Source organism: Bos javanicus, chromosome 23, assembly GCF_032452875.1.
Source record: "Bos javanicus breed banteng chromosome 23, ARS-OSU_banteng_1.0, whole genome shotgun sequence".
NCBI lineage: Eukaryota > Metazoa > Chordata > Mammalia > Artiodactyla > Bovidae > Bos > Bos javanicus.
Genome location: NC_083890.1, coordinates 32,593,600 through 32,620,552, shown reverse-complemented (window position 1 = coordinate 32,620,552; position 26,953 = coordinate 32,593,600). Strand labels below are relative to the sequence as shown.

Here is a 26,953-nt window from a genome sequence, read left to right as displayed (position 1 = left end):
TATCTTGCCTTTGCAGGATGGCGAGGTGGGAGCAAGTTAAATTTTTATATCCATAACAGTATAACTTACTGAATGTTATAAGCTTTAGGACCCAATTATTTATCTCCTTTGACACTGGCCTTGAAGCTTGCCATACTGGGGAAAATTCTATTCTCTCCTTCAAGATCCAATGTAAATATCATTTATTCTTTGAAGCTTTTCCCTGCCTCATTTCCTCTCCTCCCCAATTAACAACCCTTTGTCTATTGCTGACTTGATACTTTTTTCTTTTCATCTTCCGCATACATCTGTTAGAGCAACATAATCCCCTGAGGGTTTTTTTGTTTTTCTTTTTTACATTGTGGGGAATGGATGAACATAGTCTCAATGCAAAAGGTTCAGGAAGTACCAACATAAACTGAGCCAAATGGGGAAATCCCTCTTAATGATCTGTTTTCAAATCTTTTCTTCCTATAGAATACTGTCCTTCACCAACAAACGCCTGGGTCTGATTTCTCATTATAACTTCGTGTCTGACAAAGCCCATAATGTATAATCTGCCCTCAGTCACTCTTGGTTGAATGAATCAAGACAATCTTGGCCTGTATCTGTATAAACAGATAATACTGTAGGCTCTCCTCGTCCCAAACTTTTGATGTTGAATTAGTGGAGCGGTCTGTGCACATTCAACTCGGATCGTATGTGTCGTCACTGCCAGGGGGATCTCCTCTGCCCTTAAAGTCGCCTCCTCCTCTAATAAGCCCAGTGAAAGTTGGGCAAACTTTATAAGGTGTAAACCCCACTTTCTACAAAGATACTGCTTTAGGAGGATTCTCTTCATGTTCTAGTACACAAATAGAACTAGGTGCATCAAATTTCATCAAATAATGATGGAATTTATTAGAAGTTGTGATTTGTTTCATTTCTTTTTGTTACATAAAAACAGATCATTTTCAGTTTGCTATGTAGAGGTCCAGGCATAGGTCAAACCATCAAGTAGTATGAAGGAAGTTTGAAAATCGAAGTTCAACATGCTCCTTGTAGTTTAAAATGTCAGAGGTGTTTTAAGGTGTTTTATAAAAAAGAAAGAAAAAAAAACCTTGTTTCTTTCCCTACTCCCCAGAGGCAATTAATTCCTATTCTTTTAGCTGTTTGTTTCCATATTTCATAATAACTTTTTTGTTGTTGCTATTTATTTTTCAAATAGTGACCATAACTAGTGGCTTCTTACTATAGAGGATGATAATGTAGCTCCTACAGTACAGTCTGACCCTACTGTCCACCAAACGCTTGCAGGCAAACACACATACACTTCTATTTTTTCATCTTTTTCTTACCCCTCCCTGCCTCAACTCTGAGATTTTCTCAGTTTTATCTTCCAACCTTGAGTTTTCCATTTCCGCTATCACATTTTTCTTAGTTAACTGTGTCATCCTCTCCAGTACTCTTGCCTGGAAAATCCCATGGATGGAGGAGCCTGGTGGGCTGCAGTCCATGGGGTCTCAAAGAGTCGGACACGACTGCGCAACTTCACTTTCACTTTTCACTTTCATGCATTGGAGAAGGAAATGGCAACCCACTCCACTGTTCTTGCCTGGAGAATCCCAGGGACGGGGGAGCCTGGTGGGCTGCCGTCTATGGGGTCGCACAGTCAGACATGACTGAAGCGACTTAGCAGCAACTGTGTCATAATTGTTGGCTACATTAGTATTTCATGTTTACTTCATTATAAGCATGTAAATGTTCAGAGCTGAGTTATACAATATGCAGTGATTATATTGCCTTTCCAACTTTTTATTTTCCCTGGAGTTAATAATTGTCCCCTTTTGAATTTGCTTAGTTTTCCGTATACCTGTCACTGACATGCCTTCTAAATCTCTGTAAAGGTATGAATGTTCTCTCAATCTCCTCACATCTTCTCAGTTTCATCTTCCTGGGCACATACTTCACTACTGTCTGACCATTCCAGCCTGGCCTTTAGGTCTGGTCCCCTGCTGTCCTCCTGGGGTCCCGACTTTGCCATCTGTTGGGGGTTTCTCCTCACTCATTCCTGTGTCTTTCCCATTTCCTTTGGCTGGGTCATCCTCTTCCTTACTTTACTCTTGTTCTGGGGCAGCAGCATCTCTGGTTACTTGCTGAAGAAGGAAGTACAGGAGGTGAGTTTCTGAAACTCATATGTCTTGCATTTTGGTTAATACTGTGACAGCTACAGAACTTTAGATTGGAATCCATCTTTCTTTAGAATTTTGAAAACCTGGTCCCCTTATCCTCTCACTTCTAATGTTGCTCTAAGAATCCAGTGTCATCTTGAGCCCTCATCCTTTTGTTTGTTTTTTGCTTGTTGCTTGTTTTTCTGCTTCTCAGAAAGTATCTGGGATCTTCTCTTTGTTCTTAGTATGTTGACATCTTATGGTGATATGTTCTATGTGGGTTTTTTTATCTTGTTTTGTTAAAACCCATTTGTTAGGCACTCATGAGCCATTTCAATTTGGAAATTTGTGTCCCTTGATTCTGGAATTTTTCTTGAATTATTTTTCATAATTTCTTTGCTTCCTTTTTCTCTATATTCTTTTACTTAAACTTCTATTATTCAAATTGTATTTCTTCTCTTTATCCGCTAGTATTTAAAAAAGAAAAACTGTTTCTCTTGTATTTCTTCGTCTTTTTCTTACCCCTCCTCCCCTCAACTTTCTGGGAGATTTTCTCAGTCTTATCTTCCAACCTTGAGTTTCCCATTTCCACTATCAAATTTTTCGATTATTCTTGTTTCATGGATTATATTAACACATATACCTCTTGTATACATGGGGGATACCTAGGAACACTAACTCCCTGAAATGGCCCACAGCACCACCTTACATACCATCTTCAGCTAAAGACGGAAGAGAGACTGTTAGGGGATGTTATTGTGAACCAGGTAAACAAAGGGTAAGGTTGTTATGCAGGTGTGAGTCCTGGTCCTTCTCTGTTGATAAATTTCTAGGGATCCAGTTATCCTGCTTCTCCTAGTATGGAGAGGAATACCCCCTTACAACATGGTGATTTTCTGTATAAATGTATATTTCTCTTACAGAAGAGAAATTTCCCATGTCTGCTGTTCCTTAAAAGTAACCAGCCTAAAATAATGCTATGCCACAAGCATATTATGGGATGGCACGTTCTGTGTCCCTTCACCTGAAATCCATTTGCTTCTGGGCCTTCCCAACTAATACTTCAGGGGTCAGCTTTCCCAGCTTTATGAAGTCAGTTTCTACTCCTAACTGTTTTGGCTTCCAAACTATTGTTTTTGCTTTTTCTCCTCTCTGGTGCTTAGGCCTTTTTTCTTTTTTAAAAAAATTCTCCTGCTGGCATTTTCCTGGGGACTCAGAGGAGATACATGGGTACCTTCCAGCTCTTAGTGAAAAGCTCTCATGATACTTGCCATTCAGCCCAAATCATTTAGTTTCTCCCCATCCATTTCCCAGGTTTCAGGATGTTCAGAATATTCTGACAAACTTCTCCCAAAGATCACCAGCTGCTTTTTCATGTCATTCCCTCTTTCCGTAGTATTACATTTCTTTTGGTTTTGAATAGTGCTTTTTATTTTTATAATTTATTTTTACATTTAAGCAAGGATCTGGATCATGGATCCCACTTAGGGTGGGATTTCAGATGTTATCTAATGATTGTGGAGGGATTACACGTGCTTAAGGGAAAATCTGGGCCTTTCCAGTGCCCTCCAAATTAAATAAGGCAGTCACTCATCCATGCCATGAGTGGATCTACCTTTTCTAAAAGTTCTTACTAGTGGAGAGGCACTTGACTAGAGCATTTAAACAGAAAAAACTCACCTCTGCTCTCAGTCCTCCCAATGATACCTTCAGATTCTCATTCTTAATTTTTATGTGCCTCAGGTTCCTCACCTGTGGATATGATGATAGTCAACCTTCCAATTTCCAAGTCAGCTTTTTAAAATGTTTCAAAATTGTTGCTATATAAGCAGCCATCTCCTTATTTCTATTTTGAGTGACTGTTGCTGAAGCTTTAATTACAGTACACCCAACAGGATTTTCTTTTGAATTATAGGCGATGGTCAGCGAGGGGCTCAGAGTCCCACGAGCTTAGTGAAGGAGGAGATGAGAAGAAAAAACGTGACTTTCGGAAAACTGGCTTTCTCAATTTAATCAAACCCCGGAACAAACCTGAGCGGTCTTCAACAGTCTTGACAGCAGAAGAACTCTCCTCCCCCAAGGCGGGAGTCAGAAGTCCAGCTGTGGACGCCCCCAGGAAGGACACAAAGCCAGCCGAGCACAATGGCAGTGCTGATCGGGTGGAGGAGATCAAAACACCCGACTCCTTAGAAGAAAGTCAAGGGGAAGACGTGGGGAAGGTGGACCGGAGTGACAGCAAGGGCAGCCCACAGGGAGGGCGAAGGTACGGGGTCCAGATGATGGGCAGTGGGCTGCTGGCGGAGATGAAAGCCAAGCAGGAGATGAAAGCCAAGGCTGCTTGCTCACTGAAGGTAAGGGAGAGGGTCTCTTTTGACTTGGTTGCCTTTGTCATTTTTGTCTTCACGCTGTTTTTATGGGCAAGACAGGTACAGGAAAACAGCCTGAATTAAATAAAAATCCCCAAACAAATGGCTCTTTCCTAAAGGACGCAGAGCACAGACAGGACCTGGCCATGTTTTTCCACCAGCACTAGGGTCACGCGCTCCTGAAGAGCCTCAGCCTTGGAAGGTCGGGCAGTGGCTGCAGGTCCATGTCTCACCTGCTCAGGTGCTCCTGTGCCTGTCACAGAAACACGTGACAGCTGTGCCAAGGACGTGCTCCACTCTGGGGAAAGACTGTTGAATCCAAATGGAGACCCAAGGGTCACTGGAGATAGGACAACTGACGGAGGCAAATAAAATGATTGAAACCAGATTCTAGTTCTAACCAGGGACATCTGTTTTTCAGTTATTTTCAGAGTTTATGTCCTTTTCCAAACCTGAAAGTTCCTTGCTAAATTCAAGGTTTAAAAGGCAAAGTATTGTTAGAATTAATTGAATATTTGACTATGGAGATATGTTATGTTGCTATGAAGACACATTTTATTATTAAAAACTGCTGAGTACCCCCAACGCGATGGACATGAGTTTGAGTAGGTTCCTAGAATTGGTGATGGACAGGGAAGCCTGGCGTGCTGTAGTCCATGGGGTCGCAAAGAGTTGGACACAACTGAGTGACTGAACTGAACTGAGTACCCCCAAATCTGCATTACTTATTTGTGAACCTCTTTTAAAAGTATAAGTTGTGTATTTATTTTTCTTCCCTTTTTTAACCTCTATATTTTTCCTGCCCTCAGGAAAAACTCAGGTTTTGGTGTCTGTACACTATCTTGAGCTCTTTTATGTTTATAAAACTGGGTTCTCCAACTTTATTTAAAGTATCAGAATAAAACAGTCCATCTTGATGAACTCTTGATTTTCAGAAAGTAAGTGGTTATACCAGGACACAGAGGGCTTGTTTTATATTACTTCTAAAGATACTGATTGTTTCATTAAATCCTGCATCCCACATGATTTTATAGCTGTTCATCATAGTTCTTCCACCAGCACCACCACTGTTCTCTAGCAATTTTCTATTTACAGATCCCTCCTAACTCACTCATTAGCTCTCAGTAGAGAGTTGGGATAAAACTATATTCTGTTAACTCAACAAAGGGAGGCACGATGCGGCCTTCACTGGCCAGAATTCTGAGTAAATACTGTGACCACATCTTTGATGAGTCAGATGCCCAAGGAAATGTTTACATTTTAGTCTGTTTTATAGACTTTATAACAAGGAATGTGCTGTTTTGACTAATGAGCTGTTTATTTTATACTGTTTCCATCGATGAATATAGCTGTCTTTTGGTAGAAAGATGAGAAGTGCTGGAGGGTTTTTTCCCTTGTGCTTTGGATTTGATAAATAGATGGGCTCCAAGTGACAAAATTCTTAGGATTTAAGTTGCCCAAAACATACACCAATGATCTTAAAGCGCCATCTAGCGTTTCCTGTAGTTTTGTCTCAGCAGCAGAGCCTCAGGGAGACGAAGTCAGGCACAGTCAGTGTCACGGCAGGAGAGTTAAGGAGCCATTATTTGTTGCTACTTATGATGTGCTTTGTTCTTTCTCTTGACACTTTACATAACTATGCACTTTTGTGATGGGGTGCTTGAATTTTTTAGAAACTTGGGAACGATGCTGTCTCCCAGGATTCTTCCAGCCTGACCTTGAGCAGCACAGAACGGTTGGATGGAGGTGGGGCTGGTAAGTCAGGCCACTGCCATCACCCACTTAGGACAAACTATTACCTTCTGATCCCAGGAGTCGCATGTGATTGACAGAAGGGAAATAAAGATGGAGAGCAAGAATGGACCTTGACTTTCCCTAGAAGACCACAGCCCTTCACCTGGCCCAGCTCCACTTAGGGGCTCATTCCCACCACGATAACTTAGCACCTGGACAAGGCACCTTTCCTGATTCCACAAAGGGAAAGAGATTTCCTTGAGAAGAACTCCTAAACGGGGGGCATTTGGGGAGGGGAAAAAGAGAGGGGACATGGCTGATGAAATCAATTATTATTGGAGTGTAATTGACTTAGAACACCGAGTTAGCTCCAGGTACACACCATGGAGATTTGATATTTCTATTACAAAGTGATCATCATGCAAGTCTAGTTACCATTTGTCACCATATGAAGTTATTACAGTATTAGTGACTGTATTCCTTCCCCAGGCTGTACACTTCATCCCTGTGGTACACTTATTTTGTCTCCAGAAGTTTGTGCCTCTTAATCTCCCTCACCCCTCTACCCCTCTGGTAACCACCTGCTTGTTTCCTGTATCCATGAGTCTGTTTTGCTGATGTTTTTAAAAATAAGCCACATATAGTATATAGCAGGGAGCCCTTTTAATTGACATGAGGGAATGCTCTTTTCTCTCAGCTTGAACATCCATGAATATTCAACATCCTTTGTCCCTTTGACTTTTTAGGTGTAGTAAGAGAGTAAGAGACCTTAGATGGAAACTGGAGAGTAACTTGTTAATTACCTCATTTTGCTGTTTGACATTCTTGTGTTGAACTTTAATAAGGAAAGAGACTATAACTCATGTTCAGCCAGTTTATATTTCCTTGTTATCTGGATAAATTAAGGCAGCAGGAGATGATGCTCCTGGAGTGGTTCTCACTAAACGTGAGGTTTGGGACACAGTCCTCTTCTCCCAGAGCCTGCAGCCCAACTCCAGAGTGTCATCCAGAACAGAGGTGCCTACGGTTGGTTATACTGTACCTTGTGCCAGATCTAAGGAAGATCTGAGTGCTTCAAATGCGTTGAGACCTGCTCTTGCCCCTGTATGCCCCTATGGGCATGTACCCTGTTAAACATGAGGCTTGTCATCCGTGGAATAGTCAGAAGTGATCAGAAGAGTGCCATCGAGTTCACTGTTTTTCTACCAAGAATAGTAGTTTTCCACCAGCATGTTTTGATTCTGAAAACATGCCAGAATAGCGTGTTGCTGTTCTAAAATATCTTTGGTGACAGATACAGAGAACAAACTAAGGGTTACCACTGGGGAGGGGCTGGGAGGGAGGGGCAAGACTGGGGAAGGGGATTAAGAGATACAGCCTGCCAGGTACAAAACAAGATACAGGCTATAATGTACAGCACAGGGAATATAGCCAGTATTTTATAACTACATTATAAGGAATATAGTCTATAAAAATATTGAATCACTATGTTGGACACATGAAACAAATATTGTAAGGCAACTATACTTCTATTAAAATAGCTGAGAAATTATAAACAGCTATAGAAGTCTCTAAAGGATTGGTTTCTTTCACCTTTGACTTTTACAGTAAAGTGTGCTTTTTGTGCCCGTTTTCATTTTAGTGCCTAAAGTGCATCCAGAGAACCGCTTCGGTTTGGGAACCCCAGAAAAGAATGCCAAAGCCGACCTCAAGGCGGAGGCGGTCTCCAAGCCCCGGAGCTTTTCCAACAGGCCCACCAGCCCGAAGCCCCTCCTGCAGGCCCCCAAACCCAACCTGGCGGCACGGCCCACCATTCCGCAGAAACCAAGAACTGCCTCGCGGCCTGGTAAGGACTGGTTTTTGCCGATTGGGAAGTAACACTATGACCAGGTGGCTTCCCAAGCTGGAGGGCCTGGACCTCCACACATGGTTTCCAGGGCGTCTGGTGAACATGACTGGGGAGGGGGAGGTGTCTGCAGGAGAGGGCCATGAGAATCCTGCTAAAGTGACCGCGGCTGAAGGGCTCCTTCATTCAGCACCCAGGTCACCCACTCAGGGACCGTCCTTGCACTCAGGGCTGTGGGTCGAAGGCAAGATGGTGAAAGCACCCCTGTGTGGTGCTCGCCCCCTGGCGGTGCTCGCTGTAGCTTTCTGCAGGCTGAGTCCAGGTGCTCAGACCCTCGAGAAAGCCACAGGTTAAGGATGAGAGCCATAATTAGGGAAAGCGTAAGTTGCTTTTTATCCGTTTTCATCTGTTTTTATCCGATATCCTGTGAAATATTTAGGGTTTAGAACAGGGCTGGGCAAACTATGGGCACACCAACAGAGGCACACAGCCCCCACTGTCCGTGTGGACACACACACCCACACCGAGAATTAACCTTGCCGGTGACAGAGCAGAGAAAGGGAGTGCAATTCAGTTTTTCCTTTCAATTAGACTGAAACAGGACAGCCTTCAGAAATAACAGACGAGCTGTTTTGCCATCTTTTTATCTTAGCAGGTCATTTAATCTCTCCAGTTGTACAGTGTTCACAACAGTCCTTTCTGGTCTTCAAAGTCCATGATTTTAAGTTATTCTAACTGATCTCAGTAAGTATACATAGGTACATGCACCCCTACTCCTGAAAGTACAAATCTATATTATATACATATGGTGACCACTGTACTGGATTTGAGAGCAGGTAAAGTCAGTGGGTTATAACCATCACTTATTTTAAGAAAATCAAATGGCCTTTGAGGCAGAAGGAGTATTTAGTCTTACACCTACAGTCTGATTTTCAAATATCAGCTCATTGAAATTCTGAAACGGAAATTTGGTCTGCAAGGTATATTCATATCTGTAGATTTTTAACTCTTTGTAAGTTTTAATTTTTCTTTCTATTGTTTGTTACTTCACTGGGCTATGAAACTAATTTTTGGCCAGAAAAACTATGATGTTTTTAAAAAGATTATTAGTCATTTGTATTTAAAGACTAACCCAGCTTACGCTTTAGGGATCCAGTTTGATGGGTGTCTTTGTGTCTCCACAGAGGACGTCCCAGACTCTCCATCCAGTCCGGGTTCTCCTAAAGTCGCTCTTCTTCCTCCCGTCTTGAAAAAAGTTCCTTCAGACAAAGAGAGAGATGGCCAGGGCAGCCCGCAGCCCAGTCCCAGGACCTTTTCCCGGGAAGGTAAGATATTTTTTTCTCTGCATTAGCTCTCCCCAAGGAGAGTCATTTCTAGAGAAAGGAATTCATCTTGGTTAGTCTGTCAGTCAGCATCCCTTGGATTACATTTTGGAACCAGAGCAGACTTGATTCAACATTGTTGGTGACACTGGGTGTTAAAGACTGTATACAAAGAGTAAAAGTGTAACTGAGTCACTCAGCCCAAAGGTCTTGGTAATAGTAATCTCTAGATGCTCCTGAACTGACCCCTCGTGTATTAGGAGTGCCAACAACATTGTTTTGTGACCGACTGGCGCTACCTGTAGGTTTATAGGTTCCACTATTTCTCAGAAGAGCTCCACCTGGTGGTCAGTTGCTGTTTCTATGGTTCAGGAGTGGCTCACACAGGCTTGGGAAACCTGGTGGATGGTTAGCTTGTGTGGTCGTGAAGTCAGATGATCCTCATTCTCAGAAGTGTCACCTGCATGGATGTTCTCAGAGCACTGTCACACCAGTTTGTGTCTTTTCTGTTTCCTTTACTTTGCTGGGGTGGGAGCAGAGCAAGATAATCCCAGGGCTTGAATGCTTTCTCCCAGAATCAGATCAAATATTGCTGTCTGTGGAGGCAAGGTGTGTTTGGGCTGACTTTCGCACCCCACCGTGTCTCTCTCCACTTCTCCCATTCTGTTCAACGTGCAGTTATGTCTGTCTATCATAAAGTGTAATTGCCAACTCTAAGCCCCACCTATTAAGAAATTATCTGGAGCCATCGTCGCCCATGTCCAGATAGCTCTCAGCATGGTTTGGGGTTGCTTGGTTTTATTTTAGATTGTTTGATGCTTTAGAATTCTTTGCTCTGATTGTGACATCTTCCTACCTTGGCTCATTTTCTTTTGGGTTGAAATTAATGGAAAGTGTTTCTGAGTACTGTCTTTGTTGATTGAGAGTCTCATAAAAAATAGCACAGCCTGCTTTCTTATCTCCATTCTGCAGATTTATTTGATGTGTACAAACTTCACTGACCTACTGGCTGTAAATTAAAGAAGGTGGGGATTTTTGACCAAAGCTGATAAACCAGTCTGTCAAACAGAGAAACTAAAGCCATTGAATGATGGCTGACAGAGTCATTTCACACTGGGTGATCAGTAAATACAGGATTCAGTATTATAGCCACAGCCTTTGAAAGCCTTGGTCTAGAAAGAGGAATCGGTGGTGTCAGGTCAGAGTGACTGCCTGCTCAAACCGCACAGTCCCTTCCCCATCCTACCCTCATTTGTTCCTTTCTGCAACTGCTGTCTTTGTGTCTTTACTTATAAGGAAGCTTTGAAAAATGTCTGAAAGAATTTTGTTGGTGAGAAATGGGAAGGCATGGAGGAGTAGTGAGGGTAAGTAGGAATGTTTGTCTTGTCAAAAGCAATTGGGAATATGGATGGATTGAAAAGAAAAGGGCTGAGGGCTGAACAAGAAATAATTGCTTAACGTTTTTGAAAAATGATGTTTTCTAAGATGTCTAAGATGAGGCCCAGAGTAACCCACCAGTCTCCTGAGTTAAAGAGTGTGTCCATGGAGCCTCTAGCATTAACCAAGAGGGTGAAATACTGGATGCTACAGGCAGGTCCTTGGCTGCTTTGGGAAAATTAGGTGTTCTTTCTATAGGAACTTAGGAATGAATGTGTTGCTTCTCAAACATATCAGGGCTTCACAGGTAGATACTTGATCCCTTCCCCACTCTCCCAATAGCAAATACTATGGATGGTTCACACCCCCCATCTTCCCCGCTGAAGACTGGAGAGCTATGGAAATCACTGCTTTCCCGTTTGGGATCCAGGATAATCTCTGAGATCATTCTGATGGTGTTGCTTGAAACTGAAATTGGACTCACAAATATACATGAGGTCTCAGAACAGTTGGTAAATGTCAGAGGTGGTAATGTTTTGATTTCAGTTTATTTTTCAGCTTGTCCACTAAGCTGGCCCAGGAATGAGAGCCACTTGTGAGCCCTCTTTTCCTGTTGTTCCCATTCCTACTTTCTTGTACATTATTCATGCTGGCTACTTCATTTCCTTGTTCTGTGCCTCCCTCTGGACTAGCGTGCCCAACTCATTTCTGAATCAGGTAAACGGCTGTGCTTCTTCTGGATTATTCCATAGTGAATGTGAATTTCGTTAATCCATCTTGGAATTGAAATAGTAACGCAGGGGCCTTTTTGTTAGTTATATTTTGGGGGCAGACTCGGAGCTCACCTCATTTTGCACGACATTTCCATAATGTTGGCTGTTGAATTCTATAGATAATGGTGTGTCTGTTCAGGACCAACATTGGAGGTACCTTGAATCTTAAGTGGGGTGGGTAAGCTGATATTTAAGTTTTAATATATTTTTTAATATTAATGTCAACACGTTGATGTATTTGCTACTATAAAGGGTAAAATGGATCCCTTTTCCTCAGTAGTGCAAAGAGGAGATTATTACAAAAGGCATTCAGATCATGACAGTGGCAAGCCTTCCGGTAGAGGGAAAAGACCTTCAAAACTGTACTCCACCATTGCAGAAGAGGAAGTGAATGCAATTGGGCGCAGGAAGTCACAGCCAACACATGGTTAGAGTCTTCACTTATCATCGCTCACTGTCCCAGAGCTTATGAACTGGCACTAACAAAAACAAACTTGAATTGAGTAACTTCTGTCCTGGGACTGGGTCAGGGATTGTTTATACAGTTGGTCTTTTTTTTCTCTAAATGGCAGCAGGATGGTCCTTCCATTGGGGGGCAAAAAGTATTGACTTAAAAAACTAAAAACAAATTCTTATGAGGAGGACCAAGTTACTTTGGATTATGGTGACTTGTCCTTTCAAATTTTTGTGATCATGGAGGTTGATTTTTCTATTTGGGGTCATGTCTCCTAGTCTCTTCCTTTCTCTCTTTACTCTTCTAGCAAAGGATACAGGTGATCTTTCAGTGGACACTTTGTAACCCTATAGGAAGAAAGGAAACACACCAATTTACTTTTCAACCTCTTATATCATTTTACAACAGTTACCCAATAACTGTCTTCCATTCGACACTATACATCCTGTAAAGTTCTGTTCAGGTGAGGACAGTCCCAGGAAATGGTTTTTAAATCAGCTTTTATCTCCGGTGGGAAATTTTAGAATAAGTACTGCTGACTCAGAGAGGAAATGGTTTTTCTATGACAAAGTATTCATCATCTCCCTGGTTAATAGGTTTTTATAAATATGACTTTAAAGGAAGTTTTAGTATCATAGAAGAAATATTAAATATTTTGATATCTGAAGCTTCTTTAAGGGATTTCTTCCCTTGGAATAGGCTTTTTTCCCCCCCTCCCTGTAATACTTTATCAGATGGTAACATATGAAGGTAGGTGGCTCCAGGGATAAAGTGCCCGGAGTTTAGCCATAATCCCACACCCTTTACTGCCTCTTCAGAAAGCATCCCAGAAGGCAGGTCAGTGGAAGTGAACTTAAAATAGGGATAATTTCCGTTTACTGAAAAAGGCTAAACCATTCTCAAACCTTTGATCTACCTTATAGCTTAGTAGCCCAGTGAGTTATGACTTCTCAGTAGGAACTGTTGTCTTTGAGGACTTTCTCTGACACAGTTAAAATCAAGAACAACGGAGCAAGCATCTACCAGTCTCCCACCAGCAACAGCATTGGAGTCAGCCTTCTTGACCAGATACTGTGAGATAAGCCATGTCCTCTGACTTGCCTGGTGGCCCAGCACACACTAGCCAGGTGACAGGGTGGCCTTAAGGACATGGCCCACTGCATAAAGAAGGCAACATTCTGTTTGGGCTGGGTAGCACCTGCCCTAGAGGAAAACAACTGACTTATTTCTTGATTTTTAAAGGGTTTCCTGTGGTAGGTGTGTTCATAGTCACACAGTTACATAGCTTCTCTCTGCAAGAGATTTTTTAATGTTTTCAAGAAAATCTGTTATCTTCAAATCATATAAATTACAATAAGACATTTTCTGAAGAAAGAGAATTTATATTAAATTAGAAGCTCTATATTGTCTGTTTTGATAAGGACACCCAAGGTTACCTAGATGTTGCTAGATTTTGGAAATTTACATTTGAACTCTTGCATCAGTTGACTTATAATCATTTGTTGTTAACAAAGCACCCTTCACGCAATGTAACGTTCATTTTTCAAGAGACCACCAACAGCACTTTATATATACAACACATGGATGGAGAGCCCACCTGCCAGTACCACACTGATCATACAGTGAGGTTTTGAGTTAGAGTAAAAATAAGATGAAGCTAGAGAAAAAGCCAGATCCTAGAAAGGCAAGAAATTCTCTCTCTCTGAATTTTTTTTTTTTTTTTGATGACCTCTTTGGTTTAAAACTCTCATTGTGATGGGCTACGTCAAATTTTGATGGAATTCAATAGGACCATCTTGATTTGCTTTCCTGCCTAGATTTCTTGAGCTATGAACAGGAACCAAAAGCATAATTTTTAAAGGACCTTCAGTTAAAATAATCTGACGTACAATATTTTAATCTTGTTTTGTTAGTGCCGATTCCCAGCACTTGTCTTCAGCCCTGAGAATTGCATAGCAGTCTGCTTTCTGAATAGTTTGGTTAACAAATGCAATTAGCAGAGCAATTCTATTAAACCACAGTGTGTAGTTTTCTTTCAGTATTTTAAGAGCAGCTTTGTTTATGCTAAAACAGCTTTCTCACCTTCCTAAATCATTTTTCTCTGAAACAAACAGAAGCTATTGTTCTCAAAGCATGCTGCCTATTTTTATCATGATTATTATGTTTTAATTATGTGGCTATTTTAATATTGGTTTGACAGGTAAAATGCTTGCTTTCTTTTCCTGGAAGTATGTGTAATTGCATCTTTTGAATTTCATATCATTCTCTACGTTTAATATAAGCTGTGATGTCTTCATTAGAGTACGTCCTATTTTCTTCAAGAAAAGAGTTGGTTTTGACATTGTATGCATTGTAATGTATCCTATTTGGACAGGCCATCCTATTCTGAGATCCCTATAGTGTATCACTTGCTTCTTCCATAATTCAGCCTATAGCCAACAAATATTTGGTTGTGGCTAATAATCTGCAACCCAGTGCTATGTCCCCATTTTTCACCAGATCTGGGTTCTACTACCTCTATGTGAACTCTTCAAAAGAAATTTAACAGTTCATTGACACTTTCGGTGCCTGTCAGAAAATATTCCAAAAAAAAAAGGCCAACTACAGATGATTATTTTAAGGTCATCATGTTTTTCTCCCGAGAAATATGAATGTCAGTGGAGCTTAAAATAGAGAAAAGCTCAAATTTTTATATCTCTAATTCTGAATTTATATGCACATTTCAGATGCTCTAAAATTAGCATATATATGTATTTGCATATGCAAACTCAGATCATCTTCAAGAATGACAGACTTCACATTTGAGCCTATCAGTTATCAACACTGAAGAGAGGATATGAATATACATAGAATGTTTCTGTTGAATAAATTGCCTTTTTACTTAGGTATCTTTTATAATTTTAATGGTACCTGGAATGGTAATAAATGTGTATAGACACATATAGAGAAGCTCTTGAACTTTGATGTATGACTTGTTGCATTAAAGAAGTGTAGTAAAACAGTCTTTAAAACAGTTATCAAGTCAAGCAGTAAATCAGGCTGCCTAAGAGAAAGTTTCTCTAAATTAGTAAAAAGTCTGAATTCAGAAATACTGAACCTACTTAAATATAATTGTAATTTTGTAATTACTGTCCTAATTATATGCAATCAAATAATGCTGCCTAAAGGCTGGAAAACAAATGACAAAGAACACACCTCCTACTAAGGTTGTTTGCACTAGCAATCTGGACTAATACCAAGTGCTTTGGCTTTGTGCAAACAGTTCCTTGGTCTCACCATGCCTCAGTTTTCCTGTCCAAGAATGGTGCCTTACAAAGAAAATGTCAGCCTGGTACTAGACTCATTATTACATTCACAACTGGTAGAGTTAAATCAATGAAAGTGAATTTTTTAGAATGAATTTTTAATGTCACCACCATAGTGAACTGCATTGGCAGTCCTCCAGAAACAGCATATCATTATTCCTCTCCGTGACTGTGTCAGGCAAATTAGAAGTTTTGCTTTCATGACTGGTACCAGGTTGGCTCTATGTCACCAACTCAGAAATCAGCCTGTTAACTTGCGCACACCCCCGCCCTCCCCCCCTGGCCTGGAGGACTTAGAAGCTAGTGTCACTTGGATGGAGACTGAAGGACAGTCTTACTTTTTGCAGGAAGATTCCTGTGTTGGATTGGTACTCAATTTCGGTTAGTCCTGGTCCAGGGTTCTTGGTTTTTATCTGTGACAGAAACGCATTTGATTGCAGGAATTTCTCCATTTTTAGAGGGTATTCTTGGTGTCATATCATGTGACATCAATTAGACCTGGGATTCTGAGGATGTTATAAATATTGGGAAGGATGAAATTTTTTAATCTAAGAAAGCAAGCTAATACGTTTGCTCTGAAGATAAACGAGCAATATATCAGCATACTTCTTCCTTTGAATTTGTAGTGTTGGAAACCTGAGTAATACTTATTTTAGTTTTAAAATGAATAAGATTTTCTAGCTGATTTCACTAGTAATCATCTGTTTTGAGGTTAGGTTATTGCAAAGTATTTCAAGATCAAAATATAGTAAATTTTCTCTGCTAACCCCTGTTCATAGTACACACACACAGAAGTTCAGAACTTAAGTATTGAGTATTACTATCAAATTACTTTGTGAAAAAGGGAAAATTATTTCTAGAAAATTACTTACCTTTTCTCCCCAAACCTGGCTTGTTAACTTTCAAAGGACCAAACACATTTTTTTTTTTTGTTAACCCAAATCAAGCTAAAATAAAACATCAATATAATATTCTTTGTTTTTCCCCCTCCATCTGAGAATTTGCTCAAAACTGTTGGGTAAAAAGTCAAGTTTTTTAAAAATTACTTTTTATCATGAAATTTTATCCTTTTAAGAATTTTGAGTAAATTCAATGTAATTAACTAAAATTTAAATTTTTATTGTGTAGAGATCAGAATCTGGCTCTGACAGCAGGATTGGCAAGAGAAATACTTTATTATGTTTGCATTTTGCCTATTAGGTTTCATGAGCTTTCACTTCCTAAAACAACATTCCTTAGCAGATGAAACATTTAAATAGCCAGTTCCTGGCAAGATGAGTTTTTTTAACATAATGCTAACATTAAGATGATTCAAAGCATCAAATGAATCCTCTTGGTTTTCCAGGACTGGATATTTAAACTTCTGAGTAGTGAGGTAGCTGCACTTTTTCAAGCCACACAAAGTGCATGGGGTTTGGTATTTTTAGCTTTTAAATGATATCTCTACAATAGACCTGGTGAGTAATATTTAATAACTCTTAACAGCCACGCTGGAGTATGGCCTCTGGACCTTTTCCAAGGTACAGTAGCAGAGAAGCTATGACCTAGTTGAAAAGAACATGGATTTTGGAGAAAGATTTAATTTAAATCCTGATTGCAAGTTTTATAGAACCTACCTAGTAGTTGTGGGCAGTAACAGTGATAAAACAGAGCGCCTGGCAGGACACATCACGAAGGCTCAGTCTGGTGATTGTTCTTCCATCACTGTTTTGTAGATCCCCCACGTTCATATGTGATTAGAACAGGCAACAAACATGCAGTTTTTTTTTTTTTTTTAACCTGGAAGCTGTTCCTAAAGGTTTGAATAGAGGCAGCATTAATTCATTTCCACAAGACTTTATTCCATTTCCTAGAGAGTGAAACTGAGGTTTCCTGAGACACAGAAAGGCCTGACAGAAATCACTGGGGCGCCTCCTCATATCCTGTCCTTGAAGCAGGGACTGCCACCCTAAATCGTGTGCAGAAGGCAACGGATGGAATATCTGTCCAGCAGCGCCACCTATTTCCTGTGCCGCATGAACGGGCAGCTATGACCGAGGAGGTCCCCTGGGACAGAGTGGCTTCCGGGTCCTCCCACCCCCACCCTCCCCTGCTGGGGTCCTCACCCTCAGATGGTCAACCGCATCTATGAGAGGCTCACCCTCTCATAGACTGGGGTTTTCATGTTTTTCTGTGTTGTTTTGTTGGTTTGTTTTTGATTTCTGTTTAGACTCTTGAAATGTACTTGGAAAATTGTTTCTGAGAAAGTTCATCTCAAACCCTTCCACACTCTTCAGGGCCCCTGCCTATCTCACCCCACCAGCATCTCCTTGTTCATCAACTGTAACGACTTTCTTCCCTTCCTTTCAGTGTCCAGGAGAAGCTGGAGCCAGCAGGCCCAGGAGTGTCAAGAGCAAAAGCAGTGGGCCTCCAGTAAAGATGGCCAGCCAGGCAGCAAATCCAGCGACTCTGGGGAAGAAGCAGAAAGAGAGTATATTTTTGTGTAATGGTCACCCACGCAGAAGTCTTCCTGTGAGGGGTGCTTTTGTTAGCCATCAGAGAGGAACCAAGGGCAACATCTCTTTCTTCTTCTAAGCATTTGTCTCTTGGTGCTTTTTTCTTTCTCCCTTTTTCCTCGAGAACCAAAACAAATCCATTTCTCGGGAATCAAAGCACAGGTTTGATCTTTCCCAACCCTTGGCATTTGATTTCTATGCATTCCTTCATCTGCCTTCAACAAATGCCAGCATTATCCCATGGGCCCTACTTGAATTTCTCTGAGGCAGCTACAGGTTGCCCCGTCAGATGAGTGTGGGGAGGTAAACGAGGTAACTGGACACATACTCATGAGTAACACCATCCAGCTGACTGTGGGGTACTGCTGCATGTACCTGTGTCAAACCTGCACTTGACTCATAGAGCAATTTATTCTTGATGTATGCGATTGCACACTGTAATTAACAGAGCACACTAATAATTTGTATAAATTATATATATCAGATCTTGGGTATGGTTTTTACATTCTCCCATGGGGAACTTCTTCCTTCCCGACGTGGAATTGTACATTTAAATTTGGTACGGTGACCTTTGTGATACCACCACCAAGTGATACCACCAACAAGTGAGTTAAGAACCGAGTGAAAGGCCCATGGCTGATTCTACCATGCTCCCAGATTAATGTATATAGTTGATTGGAATGAGGTTTTATGAATATTCATGTTTTTTGAAGGCCTTTAATTTCTGTTCTGCATATTAGCTTTTAATGTATGATTAAGAGAGAATACTTTGACACCTGTAAAAAATCAAAATACTACTTTTTAAGACATTTCACAAATATTCACTTACATTACAGGCTGAGGTATTTTATTCATATGTATATTTATACCAATAAAATGATTTTACAAGTGGAATTTTGACTTTCTCCAGTGATTTTTTTTAGTGAGGATTGGCTTGTGGTGATGAGCTTTGTTTTCTAAAACTCCAGAATAATCACAGTTCCCAGATAATCAAAAACCTATTACATTCTAAATAAATGCAACTTGCTGATTTCATGGCCTGCTCTTACCTTTGGGGAAAAGATGAAATTCATCAAAACGTTTTCAGAGTCCACAAGAACCCACTCATCAGGCCAGATAATGGAGTTGGGGCTGGGGTCTCTCTGAAAAATCCCAAGACACTGTGAGATGAGCAGGACGACTGCTGGGAGGGGTCTGGGAATCTTCACCAAATGAGAAGTTACAGATCATGGTTTTCCTATTGGTGCCATGTGCAGACCCTTAACTAAGAATGAGGCTATTGGTAATTCACACTCCATCTCAGGTATACCTAACAGGGGCTCAAAACCCAGGAATCACTTTAAGGATGCATTCTTTGTATAGTTAGACTGGGCAGGCTGACCTTTCGTTTTCCCTTAGTTTAGCGTTGGATGGTCTGGGTCCACTTTGCACCTGCTGTTTGGCCAATGATTGGTGAGGCACGCGTCAGGTGTTGTAAAGAAGTCAATGCAATTAAAAAACGGCCACTGAAAATTCAGGAAGAGGGAAACAGACACCTGGTTAATTAGAAGGGGAGATCCACCCTGTGGCAGGAAAGGTGTCGCACATTTGACCCTGCCCCGTGCTGGCTCATTTCCCTGGGTGCTCCAGCTGCTGCTGTTCACAATCCACTTTCTCTCACACTGTGTGCAAAACAGTGTTCCTAGGGAAAATTCTGCAAGCTTGAAGGGAAAATGATGATTCATTTTATCTTTGCAAAATAAAATGTATGGAAAAATTACAACAAAACCGCAAGAGGCAGGACAGTCCTGATTTTGCAGTGTTACACCCGTCTTCGATCCCAAATGTGTGGACTTACCTGGTGGTCCAGTGGTTGAGGTTCCATGCTCCCAAGGCAGAGGGCCCGGGTTCAATCTCTGGTCAAGGAACTAGATCCCACAAGCTGCAAGTATGATCTCATAACGCTGCAACTAAGACCCAGCACAGCCCATTAAAAAAAAAATCCTGAGTGGACAAATCCTAAATTGAGATGGCCATGAAAAGATTTAGCATGTTTTGCTCTGGATTAAAAGCACTACCCAAGTGTGACCTGCCAGTAGGAACCACGTGGTGTTCATTTTCAGCCGGTCCCTCTTTTTCTGCAGAGCAAGAATGTTAACCAATGCCTTCTCTGGCTTGTTGAAGGAACCCAGTGGGAGGTCTTGGTGGAAAAGTTGTAGATTGAGTCTGACCCTCATTTCCACTGTATAAGGTGCTAAGAAAATGGAGGTTTCAGACCCTCAAGGTTATTACTACTATGTTTGGGGTTCTGCTCTTCCTAAGCTACACAGTCCACTAGAAACCTGTATTCCCAGTACTCACGTCTTTAACCCAGAACCCAACCCCTTGGCCAAACTGCTGAAGACCAGAGTAGGAGACAAAGGAGGGAAGACAAAGGAAAGCGAAAGGATGAAGGGTGTGATTTTTTTCCCTTAGATTTTGATTCTTCTTTCTCTCTCCTGAGTTTTGACTGGACAAAACAAAACTATAAAATCCATGCTATGGTCTCTTCAATAAGTGGTGCTGGGAAAACTGGACAGCTAAATGTAAAAGAATGAAATTAAAACACTTCCCTATAATATACACAAAAATAAACTCAAAATGGGATTAAAGAACTAGGTGCAAGCCCGAAGAGAAAAACAGCAGAACACTGACATCAATCACAGCAAGATCTTTTTTGAGTAATGAAAACAAAACCAAACAAAAGGGACCTAATTAAACTTAAAAACTTCTGCACAGCAAAGGAAACTGTAAACTGAACAAAAAGATAACCCACAGAATGCAAGAAAATACTTGCAAACAAAGCAACCAACAAGAGATTAATCTCTAAAATATACAAACAGCTCATTCAGCTCAATGTCAAAAAAGCAAATAACCCAATCAAAAAATGGGTGAAAGATCTAGACATTTCTCCAAAGACATACAGATGGCCAACAAACACATGAAAAGATGCTCCCAACAACACTAATTATTAAAGAAATGCAAATCAGAACTACAATGAGATATCACCTCACACCAGTCAGAATGGCCATCATCAAAAAATAAATGCTGCAGAGGATGTGAAGAGAAGGGAACCTTCCTAAACTGTTGATGGCAAAGTGAATTGGTACAACCACTATGGAGAATAGTATGGAGATTCCTTAAAAAACTAAAAATAGAGCTACCATATGATCCTGCAATCCCACCCCCGGGCATGTATCTGGAGAAAAACAGGGTCTGAAGGGATACTTGTACCTCAATGTTCATTGTAGCACTGTTTACAATAGCCAGGGCGTGCAAACCATGTAAATGTCCACTGACATAAGGGTGAAGAAAATGTGACACAAATATGCAGTGGAATATTATTTGGCTATTAAAAAGGATGAAATAATGCCATTTGCAGCAACATGGACGGACCTAGAGATTGTCGTACTGAGTAGTTAGAGCGATGCATAAAACCACTGCCTGTGGTTCCTGACCTGGCCTGCAGGACCATACCGCCCATCCCCCTGCAGCCCTCACAGCTGGTGCTAAGTGCTGGAGAGGCCGTATAACAGACCTCAGGGTTAGCAGTGGTGCCCCTCTCTAGTAGGGGGCCCAGATTACTTACCTTAGTCCTCTTAGGTAAGTGGACTCTTAGGTGGCCCTCTTAGGTGGGGCCAGGGAGGAGAAGACAGGTGAAACCTGTTAAGTCCTGTTCGAATCCTCTTTGCCACAAGGTGGCAAACCCGAACCATGGGGACTTAGCTGCCAGTCTCAGGGCCACAGGAGTGGATACTGTGACGAGGACAAAAATGTTATTGTCCTGACCAGTAGCTGGCCATGGTCCTTCGGTAGTCAACTGCTGAACTTGGATGGTGTTGACCAGTTGCCTCTGGGTTACCATGGTGTCAGCACTGTGACCAGCGCTCCTGGGAGGTGTCCACAAGATGAGGGAGTGGGTTTCCCATCTCAGCTGTTGAAGCAGCTCATTCACAGCCCAGCAGTGATGGGGTTGGGAGGCAGGGGGAGATGCTGGTGTGCATCGTTCTCATCAGCCCACTCCTGAACTTCATGGCCGACAAAGTGGATTCCCTGGTCACTCCTGATGTCCATGGGGGTCCTGTATGTTGTGCATCCAGCACTTCTAGCCCCCAACAGTGGTTTTATGCCTTGCTCAGCAACCTGGGTGGGCGTTTTATAATGTCTTCACCTGTTGTGACAGAGACATCAATGGTATATTGGTCAGGGTAGCTTACGCATCTGAAGCCAGGTCCTGGAGCAACAGCCCAACTGTGTGGGGCAGCTGGTGAGCAGAACAGGACAGCAATCTTTGCTATGGAGGAGTGGGGTGGGTGGGCAGGCTGCCATTTATAGGGGGAATTGACATCAGACTGGCTCATCAGTAACCAGGGAAACCAGCAGCGGGGGTATGTCCTTCACAGCCCCTCAGAAAATTTTGTTTCTTGAGATAAGGACATTTATGATTTACTCTCCTAGCAGCTTTCAAATATGCAATACAGTACTATTGACCTCAGTCCCATGCTGTGCATTATATTCCCAGGAGTCTTAGGGGGTCTCTGTATTAATCATGTCTTTTTATTTTTCTAAGACTCCTAGTTGGAGGGGTGATGCGTGTGGGGAGAAGGTCTGCTTCTATAGCTTCCTATGAGAGCAAACTGATGGTCCCTTAGCAAACACTTGAGTGGATGGATGGGCCGGGCCTACAGACCCTAATGTCCAGGTGGAAAGTTAGGCCTTTGGGGTATCTCCCCAGCACCCGGGTCTTTTCCCATCCTTCTCCATATCCCTGGTCCTCCTGCTGGGCTAGTGGGTGGGAAAGGGGTTCAGTGTGCCTGGGTTTGTGGGTTCTGTGGACCTCAGAGGCCCAAGGAGAACAGCAGAGGGTTGGAAACGAGCACCCCTTGTGCCCCTGGGTCTGATGGCTGTCTTACCATCCAGGAGGGACCCGAGAGGCCTCGGGGATTGAATCTGTCCAAGAAGGAAAGCAATCAATTCAGTCCTGTTGCAGAAGAACTGCCCACTCTGGGAGATCACCCTGCAGACAGCTTGTCCAGAACAAGTTTTGTCAGCCACTCTAACCCTTGAATAGCTTTAAAAAAAAAAACAAAAACCCTCTGTGTCACTAATGAGTTCAGTTGAAAAAGGGAGGAGGAGATAAAAACAAATAGTTCAGGGAGCCTGAACATGTTAATGAGATTGATTCTTCCTGGAAAGGGCAAGAGGAAGAAACTTCCACTCCACTAAATCCAACTTTATTTAATTGAAAACTGGCCTGAAGTTAGCTTTCCAATCAATCCTGAAACGCAAACACAGCAAGACCCCGAGGTGAACAAGGGGAGGTGGGCAGATCCCAGACTCCTGGCACCAGCAGTGAAGCACAAGGAGCCATAGTGACCATGACCGACACAAGGAAAGCAGCAAGAACCCATGTGCACCACATGAGCGTTTCGCAAATTCACACCGGCATCCTGCTTTTGAAATTCCAAGTGTTCAGGCTGTGGAGACAGGGATAGGTGACCACTAGCAGGTAAGTGGCCCCCTTGAGGGTAGGCAAGGCAGCGGCCAGTGTTACTACATACAGCAAGGATCATCGTGGACTAAGAAGAATGAAACGTACCTTACTGTCACACTCCCATTCCCGGGGAGGCCCAGCTTGGATGAGGAACCACGCAAGACACCCAGAGACTGGAGGGATGGCACATCCCTGATGACAGCATCAGACATTGCATTTCCACAACCCAGCCTGTCTCACTGATTCCATAGAATCTGGCTTCAGAGCATATTCTCTCCTCTGTTTCCTGACTTCTGAGAACATCTCTAGTACTTGACCAGCTTCTTGCCACCAGTGATGGCTTCTCATTTGGTTTTTTGTTCAATATTTTGCTGAGCACTTATCATGCAAGGAGATGGTCTGGGTGCTTATCTGGTAAAACAGCTCCCATCCTTTGGCTCGTGGAGCTAACAATCTAAAAGAAAAGACAGAAAATAAGCAAGGAAGTTAATAAATGACATCATGTCTCATATAAGTGCTCTGTATGGCAGAGGAATAGGCAGTGATGGGAAGAGAGATTTTTTTCTTCTTACCCTACTGTTTTTCTATTAATTTACGTTCCCCCATTGTGATGGGTGATAGGAGGCACCACCCAGATCTCCTTTTGAAGTAACAGATTTATTACTTCAGCTGCTTGGGGGGCTTGTCTCAACTGAAGACAGCTGACTTGCCCAAGGTCACACCCCTTCCCTGGTGACTCATCTGGTGGCTGATCAGTGCAGGAGCATGAAGGCCCAGCCTTTCCAGCTCAGAACAGCTGTGAAAAGTGACCCCACCTTCAGACCCCTCCACAGGGTGGGCTGAGGTCTTCACTGAGACAGTATCACTGCTCCATGTCTCCCTCTGCCCCATCCTGGTGCCCTCTTCCCTCCTTTGATCCCAAGAACACTTCCCAGTAACCCTCCTACACACTAGTCTCCATCCTGAGGTCAGCTTTCTGGTGAACCCAATCAGTGACAACTTTGAACTAGATGAATTTAAAGTACTTCATGTAGTTATGTTGAGCTTATTTAACAGAATATATTATAGTTCACATCAAATATTCATGGGGTAGACCACAGAGAGCCTCTAATACCTCCGGGACTGTAAGCCCGGGTTCCCTCCCCTGCAAACACTACCATTCTGTCTCCTTTCCAGGAGGGCCGAGAGACTGGAGGACCTGCTCTTCTCACTCAGCCTCTTGGCATTTCCTGGCCTGAGGGAGGATACTCTTGGCCCCTGCAGTCCCTGTAGGAGAGCAGCCCCATCTTCCAATAGCAGAGACTGCAGAACTTGGTTCTCTCTCAGCTTCTCTCCGGTGCCACTGCCATCTCTCTTTTCCGCCTTGAAGAACTGGGCTGTGAACTCTTTATTAACCATTAACAAATAAATACATACAGGGCATCTGCTGTGTGCCAAACACTAGGCTATAAAGCTCCTCTCCTTGGAAACCACACCTGGTCCTCCTTTTCCAGAGCCGCCCAATGCAGAGGTGCCCCCAGAGAGCTTATGCCTCTTGGGAACCTTTCAAAGTTGTTGGCATTGATTGAGGGGCATTAATCCCTTTATCATGAGTTTGCTGTTTCATTTCTATCCATTTCATCTCCCCCCGCCCCTCTTATCCACAATAACTTCCTCTTCCCACGGGCTTCCCGACCTCTCAGTTTTCTTACTACCCTCTATGCTGCTGCTAAGTCGCGTCAGTCGTGTCCAACTCTGTGGGACCGCATAGACAGCAGACTACCAGGCTCCGCAGTCCCTGGGATTCTCCAGGCAAGAACACTGGAGCGGGTTGCCATTTCCTTCTCCAATGCATGAAAGTGAAAAGTGAAAGTGAAGTCGCTCAGTCGTGCCCAACTCTTAGCGACCCCATGGACTGCAGCCTACCAGGTTCCTCTGTCCATGGGATTTTCCAGGCAAGAGTACTGGAGTGGGGTGCCATTGCCTTCTCCGACTACCCTCTATGCTATATGCCAATATGATGGTCTTAGTACTCTAAAGTTTCTGGCCAAAAAAAAAAGTTTACAAATACAGAATAATTCACAATTTGTAGGTGAAGAAACTGAGAAAGAGAATAGTTAGGGACCTTCTGAAATTCCCTCAGAGATGGAGAAAATGATACTAAGAAATGTGAACATTAACTGAGTTTGGCAATACGCCAGGCATTTTACGTGCCTTGTTTTGTTTGTTTAGTTGCTCAGAGTTGTGTCGGACTCTTTTGTGACCCTTTGGACTGTAGCCCACCAGGATCCTCTGTCCATGGGATTTTCCAGGCAAGGATACTGGAGTGGGTTGCCATTTCCTTCTCCAGGGGATCTTCTTGACCCAGGGGATCAAACCCAGGTCTCCAGCATTGGTGGGTGGAGCAACTCTGTGAAGCACCCAGCATGATCATCCCTATTTAAAAATAAAGAATTTAAGATTTAAAGGAGTTGAGTAACCTACTGAAGGTCACACAGTTTGTGATCCATTCTAATGCTAAAATCACTTCTAAGCACCAAGCTATCTACCAAGAGGAAGAGCCCATCTGATTTCCAGTCTGGAGTTCTAGAAGGCAGGGGATGAAGTACTGGAAGTACTGGGAAACTGCATGGCTGCATAAATCCCAAGTTTTGCCCCATTACACTGATGTGAGTAGGGCATCCTATCTGTTGCCTCCCGCTGTGCCCCCTGCCCCTCCTCAAAAAAAAAATCCTTCTTGCCTGGAATTAACTGAGTGAGAGAGCCCAGGATCCTCCAGCATTCCCTCTGTGGTGAGATCATCCTGTGGAGAGGTGGAGGGAGCAAGGCCCCACTCCAGAAACGGGGTTATTTTACTACAATCAGGAGCCCCAGGAGCCCAGAGCAGTCAGTCTGGTAAAAGCACTTACACAGCTTTAATGCCAGTCACCTGTAGAGAAGGAGCATTAATTAGCTTAACACTCCCTTCCCAGGAAAGTCAAGGAAGCGGCTTGCCCATTTGATGCATGTGGGCAGCAATCAGAGGAGCCAGCCTTTGATTTCTTCCCCACCTCCACCCTGCAAGGCTTAGCCTCACCCCTCTTTGTGATTAGGTCCAGACAGCTGGGGGCGGGGGAGGGGGCATCAAAGCTGTTCAACCTAGGTTGTTTCATAAAGTGGTTTTTATGAAGACCTGGAGAAAAGGTTGCAAATGTATATAGTTTCTTAAAAAAAAAACCAAAACACGGTGCAGGTAGTCTCTCCCCCTGACTTTTCAGGCCCATAGCCCAGGACGAGCGAGCAGGGAAGCCAGCAGGGCAGAAGGGCAGCATCACGTGGGCACAGGGACCACTGCTGGCTAGTCTGTGGGGCTGGAAGAAGAGACTTGGCTTTTCTTCCACATGTGGAAGGTGTCCAGAGTAAACTGGGCATCCAGATGCTCTGCGTGCCCAACAGCTCTGCCACCTGCTCTCAGCACAGTCCAGTCCTGGGCTCTGGGAGCCGGGAGTGCAGCATGGCCAGTCCTTGCGTGATGGAGCCACTGTATTGGCTCTTCTTGCTGATGAGGTGGCCGTCATGGATGAGGTGGTGCACAGCCCTGAAAACAGAGGGTGTAAAGAAAGGAGGGGCCACAGGGATCAGGGACACACGGAGAGTTTGGGGGCAGAGATATGATGGAAAC

General features: G+C 42.8%; 2 protein-coding genes and 1 long non-coding RNA gene across 15 annotated transcripts in view; 1 reads left to right on the top strand and 2 right to left on the bottom strand.

The window, feature by feature from the left end:
- Positions 1-17,880, top strand: part of CARMIL1 (capping protein regulator and myosin 1 linker 1) — a 307,561-nt gene extending 289,681 nt beyond the window's left edge. For 3 of the 7 annotated variants that reach the window (XM_061399257.1, XM_061399263.1, XM_061399262.1), the window contains 6 exons: positions 4,045-4,480; positions 6,169-6,250; positions 7,872-8,075; positions 9,260-9,400; positions 11,825-11,974; positions 17,656-17,880. In XM_061399257.1, coding sequence (XP_061255241.1) covers positions 4,045-4,480; positions 6,169-6,250; positions 7,872-8,075; positions 9,260-9,400; positions 11,825-11,974; positions 17,656-17,792 — 1,150 coding nt within the window. In that variant the 3' untranslated portion in view covers positions 17,793-17,880. The other 4 variants (XM_061399266.1, XM_061399264.1, XM_061399258.1 and 1 more) reach the window with 3 other exon arrangements.
- LOC133237039 (uncharacterized) lies at positions 11,304-17,656 on the bottom strand. Of its 2 annotated transcripts, none has more exons than XR_009733100.1 (2): positions 16,923-17,656; positions 11,304-12,348 (listed from the first exon to the last, which is right to left on the bottom strand). It is a non-coding gene; the product is annotated as an uncharacterized LOC133237039 (long non-coding RNA). The 2 variants fall into 2 exon arrangements; XR_009733101.1 differs by lacking the exon at positions 16,923-17,656 and adding an exon at positions 15,645-16,175.
- A 674-nt stretch (positions 17,881-18,554) lies between the features above and the next one.
- SLC17A1 (solute carrier family 17 member 1) overlaps positions 18,555-26,953 on the bottom strand; it is a 239,049-nt gene continuing 230,650 nt past the window's right edge. For 3 of the 6 annotated variants that reach the window (XR_009733083.1, XR_009733085.1, XR_009733088.1), the window contains 4 exons: positions 23,419-23,767; positions 22,733-22,890; positions 19,183-21,990; positions 18,555-18,943 (listed from right to left, as the gene is read on the bottom strand). The gene's annotated coding sequence lies outside the window, so the exon portion shown is untranslated. Of the gene's footprint in view, positions 18,944-19,182; positions 21,991-22,732; positions 22,891-23,418; positions 23,768-25,512; positions 26,870-26,953 lie in introns of those variants that run through there. The other 3 variants (XR_009733086.1, XR_009733084.1, XR_009733087.1) reach the window with 3 other exon arrangements.